The following is an 8,001-nucleotide window of genomic DNA, read 5'->3' as shown; positions in this document are numbered from 1 at the left end:
TCTTCCTGCTCACTAGGCATCAAAGGGTAATGGACGCTCACTCTCCTGTAATGCCCCACAGCTAAGAAGTCCAGCCCAGCAGGTTCTGTGGGACACAGTGGATACAAGAGGGACTGTTGGATGAATTATTTCCTCAAATGCAGGACCAACATGGTAGTGGGGATAAGTAGATTTACCAGCCCCAAAGTCAGAAGTGTCAGCCCAAAGGCAAGAATTTTATTATCTTGGTTCATGGGGGAATTGAGAACCACCAGAAGAAATTCTGCTTTCCTTCCACCCTGGTACTCTCCAGAGTCAGCACATTTCCACAGCTATGTGCCCCACTACAGGGACAACTGAAGACAAGTTTGCATACAAGGGGGGGGGGTCTTTTAAATTTCATGGAAAATGTATATTATGAAGTACTCTTTTATTTCCACTTTTCTATATCTTTTTGAAGTACCCTCTTTATTTGCTACTCCTAAGTTGAAGTACAATGTATATTAAATATGTAAAAAATAATAGTTTCGTAATACTTCCATGTAATTACAGAAGAGACATGGCTTCAAAAAAATACTCATTCAAGTTAGTAAAAAGCTAAGGTATCAAGTGATGACACAGCAACCTAAGCGAGTGCTTAGCAAGTGAAATGGGAAGCAGACTTGAGAGACCAGTGCTGAGAAACAGGAAATCATATTCTTTGCATAGAAAATCTAATTATCCCTGGATGATTAATCCAGAGGATTGACAGATATAAAAATTACACACTGTTTTGTGGAATCGAGAGACAGATTTCTGAAATATATGTAAAGATCTTGCAACTTGAAAGCAAAGGAAAACAGGTGAGCTTCTTTGTGACAAGTCTCCTGGTACACTTACTTTTCCCTAATCAACACCATTAATATGAGCAAGTCCTCAGACTGGGTAACATGGACCCACTGGCTAATGAGGAGCTCTGTGCATTGAACCCCCAGGGTCTTCCAGGTTTCTTCCAGCACCTTTCCCCAAGATCTTCCAGCACCTTTAGACCTTGACTTTGCCAGTGGAATTCCAGTAGCTCCATACAATGATCTGTACCATTGTGAGCATCTGTATCTGGAGGACATGGCCTGAGTCTGTCTCCTTCCCAGTCCTTAGTAAAGAATGTGAAGCTCCACTGCACTCCATGCAGAAGAGGAGCAGTGGAGCCATCACCACTTATCATGCTTCTGCCGAGAGGCAGCATATCTCAGTAAGTGCTGAGGGAGAAGGAATAGGATTTGGGAATGTCAGGAACATTGCTTTCTCATCACCAGGATGAAAATGACTGCTGGGATAGACAGATGGGAAGGAACCAGGCAAAATTTCAGCTCAGAAATTTGTGAGGTTTCTTTTCTTGGTTCTCAGAGGGGTTGAAAGCTCTCATTCAGAGTTTTTCTTGAAATGAGTTATTCTTCCCACTGTGATCTCTTTCATGTTGATAGCACATGAGTCTGTATAAACTATCCCTGAACACTCAAACAAGATCATGAAGGTGATGGGAAGGGTGCCAGTAACCAAAGCATCTTGAAATTTTATTGAAAACTTTATAACTGCCAGTGTCTGAACTCTACATCCTGAGTCACTTGTTTCATGTCATTACATAATCTCCCAAGTTATGCTGCACACACTTTTATTCTATAGAAGAGGAGAGGATCTCAGAACTTTTGTTTGACTTGAATCAGGGGTTGTCAGGTAGAAGAAGGAGCCAATTTTGGATCGGGTGGGCTGATTTCAGACAAGGAATGTAACCCACATTCCCCGCTGATGACTCAAGCAGTCATTTCACTTTTCTGTCCCTTCAAAGAACATGCCTGTTAATTTTACTCTTTCTTTGGGTTTCTTTGTAGACTATGGCAGGCAGCAGCCAATGACATGTGACTGAATTCAAAGGCAAAGATCACAGGCAGAGCAGGCACAGGGTCATTCAGGGAAGATTTCTCTCCAGTGATTTCACTTCACTTTCAACTTCCTCTACTTCTCTTATAATCATCCTACTTAATCTCAGAAAGAGACATTAAGATGAGGTGTGAGGTTTTATTTCCACTGTAGAAACTGAAAGAGATTAACAATGGATCTCAGAGGTACCTAATGTTTTAACCTCTGGAACTCTGCTTAACACATTCTGCTGACTGGGAGAGAGTGTAGACCTTTAATCATCAGATCCAGAGACCTTGCAGTTTTGAATACTGTCCAATCTGCTGATTATTCCTGTGTTGTAGAGGATGTTTTCAGGATCTTTGACATGGGGCATTGTCATCTGAGCTGATACTTCATTGAGTAATGAATGAACTTAGAATAGAAGCTTCCTATGTGATCTATAAGTAATAGATGAATCAAAAGGGAGAAAAATTTTAGGTATGCTTGTTACTATATTAAGGTTGATAATCATATCATTCACTAAAATATAACCTGCTTGATACTGTGCCTTCCTATTTCTGTACCAGGATTTGTTGCTCTTGTCCTTGTTTGAGAACTTCAAAACATTCATGGAGAAATGGAATGAAATATTTGAATTCATTTTGGCCCAAACCTGTTTTTTAAATCCATGCACAAGTTTTTCATAATACACATTTTCCACATATTATCAAAATTTTATATCCAAAACTATTTTTGCATTAAAATGAACTCAAAATTTAATTTTCATTCTGACAAAACATTTTACAGTGTAAGTATATCCTCACAAATGTGTATGTATATATAAGTTGTGCATTTTGGGAAGAATGGCAATCTTTCATTTTTGATTCCTCAGATCCCATTTGTTGCTTGGCCCAGAGGAGGCATAAAAAAATCTCTGCAACATATAGAGGAAAGCCTTGCCTGGCTCATAATCATTGGGTGTAATTGTGTGGCTTCAATACACTTGGTGCTTTCTTGTCATTACCTTCACACCTTTCAGGAATGTGAAATAGAAACAGAACCTCAGAATACTATGTGCTTTTTGTCTCTGTGAAGGACACATGCAATTTCAGTTAATAGAATCTATAGCATAACCATTGTTTGAGTATTGAAAAATTAAGGCGGAGATGGTCTGAGCTACAATAAAAGGAAAATGCAGAGAATAGGGAGGAGGGAGACATTGTTGCCCAAGGTGAGACTCCTGTTAGAGTTGCCATCATTGCAGCCTCAGCTGACCTTTGAGGATGGCATCCATCAACAAAGCTGGTATTTCTGTAAAGACAGAATCTGTATTTAGAAGAAGCACAACAGTGATGTGTTTTAGTTCTAACTTTCCCTCGGTGCTAACCTGTCACAGATATGGGTGTATTCTTCCTATGTCTAGCAGACAACACAATTACCAAGAGATGGAGAGATTTATACACATTGTTGAGTGTTGTAGGTGACTGACACAGGACTAAACGTTGATTTTTTAGTCCTGTGTCAGTCACCCAGGGCCACATATTCTCCACTTGAACCAAGTGGAATTATTATTCCTCTCACAAGATGAAATTTCTTAGTGTGTTTTCATGGAAGGATTACTACCAGACATTACACAGGGAAATATTTGATGGTCTATCTAAAGGGGAAATAGTTAATAATGATTGATATTGTATTGGAACAGCAGATGCAGCTGATTATTAGTAAGATTGAAATTTCATCAAGTTTTGCAACTCAAACAATTTCACACACACATCTTTGAGAAATATTCCTATGTGTGGTATGGAGAGAAGCACAGACATTTTCGAAACATGGTCATACACTCAGGTAGACAGATTAAATGTGGACTTCTCAAGTGAGGAATGGACAGACAAAGTGTGTGAAGGAGACCAATGTACTTCACAGAGAAAATAAAATGGAACATCAATTCACATTAGTATATTTCAGGAGCACTACTCCAATGAGCCCCAAAACACTTCACAGGTAAATTTTAAAGAAAACTATTTAAGGATCCCTAGATCAGTACTCGCACAAAGAGCTTGTATTTTGCTGCAGTGAATGAAGCCTCAGGTGGGGAAGCTTGCAACTGGTGTCACAGTACCTGGTTCAGGTCTCGACCACTCCACTTCTGATCCAATTCCTGCTCATATGCACTCTTGAGGCAGCCTAGATTCAAATAAAATGAAAAAATGAATAAGAATGTAGTAAAATACTTACAGAAGCTTCTTTCCCACAGACTTACAATGTGAACAATTATTGTTCCACATTTACAGATGAGGAAACTTCTCAAGTACATTTACATTCTTTTCTGGAATTCTTACTTTTACAATTCTTTTCTTGATTCAATCACAATATGAGCTAGTAATATAATAAACTGGAGTTGCCTTTAGGCAGCCAGAATTAGAGAATTGCAACCAATGAATCAAGAAGGTATAACATGAAAATATTATGCACAGGAAGTTTGGGACTCCAATGACCTTGCCCTTCCCTGATACCAAATATCTCAACTTAAATAAGGGCACTTATGATCTTAAAACTATAAAGCAGTCTTACCAGGTCTCTATAGAAATGAGAGGAAAAATGGAAACAATATTTAAGGAAGATACAGCTCTCACATAGCAGATCATACAGGGTAGATGAGAGCATGAGAGCAAAGGGGATAGATAAAAACATGAATAAAATTTTAAAAATTAAGGTATTTCTAAATAGTTCATTATTTCTACATATTGGACAGGTAAGAATACACTAATATAACATTTGTGGTCAGTGGTTTCATACGGTCATGTACATTTAGTTAAAGCATATTCATGAACGTCTGCCATCCACTGATGATGAGGATGGATGCACTTGATGACTTTAAAGAGACAAACAGGAGTGATTAAGATGTCCTCCTCCCACCTGGGGTACCTGGGCTGGATTCCTGGCTCTGGGCTGTGACTTGGCTTCCTGCCAGTGCAGACTGTGAGAGGAAGAGGTGACAGCACAAGCAGTCAGGCCCCTGCTACCCATGTGGGAGACCTGGATTGAGTTCCAGCTCCCAGCCTCTGCATTGGTCTGCCACACACAGCGCAGGCATCTGGGGAGTCTCCCTGTGTGTCAGCCTTTCAGAGCAAAAGAGACAATGGAGAGAAACCAGAAAACCTAAGAATGCTGAAACCCTGACACACAACAATAGTTTCCAATCATGAAAAGCAAGTGCAATTTAGAGTCTAGATACTGCAGTCCTAACTTTACAGAGTACTTTTAAATATTTTCAGTCAAGTGAGCTTTTATCATGGCCTGAGAAGAAAATAAGATATATTCGATTGCTCTTCATTTTCTTGAATTAGAATGATGTTGTCCTATAGGGGGAAAATGCACTTGCTATTCGATTCTGTTAGAAGACTTGGTTGCATTTGGTTGTGATCACAGACAGTGCTCAACTCAGGTGAGTGTCTAAAGCAGGTGTGCATAGATGGAGAAGAGGAGCCCAGAAACCAATCAGAAGGAGCTCCAGGAAGACTAAGTCTGTCACTGTGGAGGAAGATGGCAGAGGTTGTATGTCTCCAAGTGTGAAAAAGAGGAGATGGTCTTGAAAAAGATGTAAAACACACCTCAAAAGATTAAGAATTTCAAAATTGTATTGTCCCCCCAAATTTTTAAATTCAATTTATTCTAAGAACCTTAGAGTTACTCATGTGCTATACCCATAATGGGTTGAGTTGAAAATATAGGCATGGGCCATGAGCCATTTGTTCCTATACTAATGCTATTTTCTTTTCAAAGATTCCCAGGTTACATTAAACACAAAATGTCACATGGGTCTCCTAATTCCATCTCATGGACTTCTCAGAGATGACAGAACTGCAGCCCCTCCTCTTTGGGCTGTTCCTGTCCATGTACCTGGTCACGATGCTCGGGAACTTGCTCATCGTCCTTGCTGTCAGCTCAGACTCCCACCTCCACTCCCCCACGTACTTCTTCCTCTGCAACCTGTCCTTGGCTGATGTGGGTTTCACCTCCACCACAGTTCCCAGATGATTGTGGACATCCACACTCACAGCACAGCCATCTCCTATGTGGGCTGCCTGATCCAGATGTCTCTCTCTGTTATCTGTGGATGCATGGATGCTTTGCTTCTGACAATGCTCGCCTATGACTGGTTTGTCACCATCTGTCACCCCCTGCATTACCAGACCATCATGAATCCCGGCCGCTGTGGCTTCTTAGTTTTGGTGTCCTTTGGGGCCAGCCTTCTGTATTCCCTGCTGCAGAACTTGATGGTCTTAAGGGATTCCTGCTTTAAGAAAGTGGAAATTTCTAATTTCTTCTGTGAGCCTACTCAGCTTCTCATCCTCACTTCCTCCGACTCCTTCACCAATGATGTATTCACATATCTTGTTGGCATCATCTATGGTTTTCTCCCTATCACAGGGATCCTCCTCTCTTACTATAAAGTTGTGTCCTCCATTCTGAGAATCCCCTCAGCAGGTGGGAAGTACAAAGCCTTCTCTACCTGTGGCTCTCACATGTCAGTCATTTGCTTATTTTATGGAACAGGCCTTGGGGTGTATCTCAGTTCAAGTTTCTCACTTTCTCCGGGGGAGGGTGCCAGGGCTTCCATGGTGTACACTCTGGTCACCCCCATGCTCAACCCCTTTATCTACAGCCTGAGGAACAGGGACTTGAAGAGAGCCATACAGAAGCTCCTCAGCAACACAGCCTAATTTCTGTTCTTGTGCCTTGGGTTTGGACTGCAGGTTGAAAAAGGAAGCAAAACTAAGCATCTAGAAGTACAAGTCTCACTTCTAACCACATGATGTATGAGGCTCTCATCTCTCTAAATTTTGTGTCTGAATATTGTTTCTTTTGCCATTTTGGAGAGTATTACAGATTTTTTATACATCTTAACCATTGCATGCCTGAATCCTACTTTAGCTCTGCAGAACTCTCTGTGGTTTATTATTGATGATCCAGGAATCCTGGATGAATGAACAACCCTTTCTGCATTTTTCTAGTTTACATCTTTTCCATAATTCTTCTGTACTTTTCATCACATTTTGATCCTATGTAACTTATTTGTGCTGGTTTTTAGTGTGGACCCCTGTCACTGCTCCTTTTTCAGCAGGGTTGTTCACCTAATCACAGGCCTGGGTCCTGCCACCAGAGATTCTGATTTTTTCAACTTCTGTGAAGACTGAAGTGAAATTTATTTGGAAGGCCGAGTTACACACACACACAGGGGGGTGGGGGGTTAAGAGATAGAGAGGGAGATCTTTTATCCACTTGCTCACTCCCCAAATGGCTGCAATGACCTTGGCTGGGCCAGGCCTAAGCCAGAGTCAGGAGCTTCTTCTAGGTCTCCCCCATGAGTGGCAGGGGCCTATGCACTTAGGTCATCCTCCTTTGCTTTCCCAGGTGCATTAGCAGGGAGCTGGAACAGAAGTGGAGCAGCCAGGATTTGAACTGGCACCCATATGGGATGCCAGGGCTGCAGGCAGCAGCTTAACCCACTTTGCCTCAGCTAAAGCCCTTGGCATGAGTATTTTTAAGGTACCCTAGAGATATTCTGAAAAGTCTGCAGTGTTTTAGGAGCTTCATTGTATGTGATAAGTCAATTCTCCTTTGCTGCTTTCAGGATTCTCTTTTTTTTTCTGCAACATGGATATTTTGATTATCATTTGGCTTAGTGGTAGTCCTTTGGATTTATTTTAATTGGAGTTAACTGAGCTTTTATAATGTGTATATGGACTTCTTGAAATGTAGGAACCTCCAAATAGGAGTCACTGTTTCTTAAAAATGGCTCTCTACCATACCCCATTTCTGTATTCTTATTGTGTAATTTCCATAAGGCGTATGGAATATAGGGCATATCTCCTTATGGTATCCCATACATCCCTCTAGTTTTATTCACTTTTCTTCATTATTTTTCTTATGCTCCTGTGACTAGATAATTTCAAATAAAAAAAATCTGAATCTGAACACTGGAGGTTGGGAGTCATGGAATAAGTGAAAGTGTTTGGGATGAAAAGATAGGGGAAAAGGCCAGCACTGTGGCACAGTGAGTAAAGCTGCTGCCTGCAACACCAGCATCCCACATGGGTGCCAGTTTCAGCCCTGGCTGTTCCACTTCCAGTCCAGCCCCCT

The 8,001-nt window shown here is 41.1% G+C and overlaps 1 protein-coding gene across 1 annotated transcript; it reads left to right on the top strand.

Moving 5' to 3' along the window:
• Positions 1-5,891: 5,891 nt before the first annotated feature.
• LOC127488546 (olfactory receptor 7E178-like) lies at positions 5,892-6,581 on the top strand. Its single transcript, XM_089315590.1, has one exon. It carries the CDS (start codon positions 5,892-5,894, stop codon positions 6,579-6,581), a length of 690 nt encoding a protein of 229 aa, XP_089171716.1.
• The last annotated feature ends 1,420 nt before the right edge of the window (positions 6,582-8,001 follow it).

Source organism: Oryctolagus cuniculus, chromosome 16 (genome assembly GCF_051225735.1).
Source record: "Oryctolagus cuniculus isolate XC-2025 breed Fujian yellow rabbit chromosome 16, ASM5122573v1, whole genome shotgun sequence".
Lineage (NCBI taxonomy): Eukaryota > Metazoa > Chordata > Mammalia > Lagomorpha > Leporidae > Oryctolagus > Oryctolagus cuniculus.
Note: the sequence above shows the minus strand (reverse complement) of the source record. Positions and strands in the feature narration are given on the sequence as shown.

What these genes read in the sequence shown, in the direction of transcription:
- LOC127488546 (XM_089315590.1), top strand. Translation starts at nt 5,892, where the DNA reads ATGATTGTGGACATCCACACTCACAGCACAGCCATCTCCTATGTGGGC.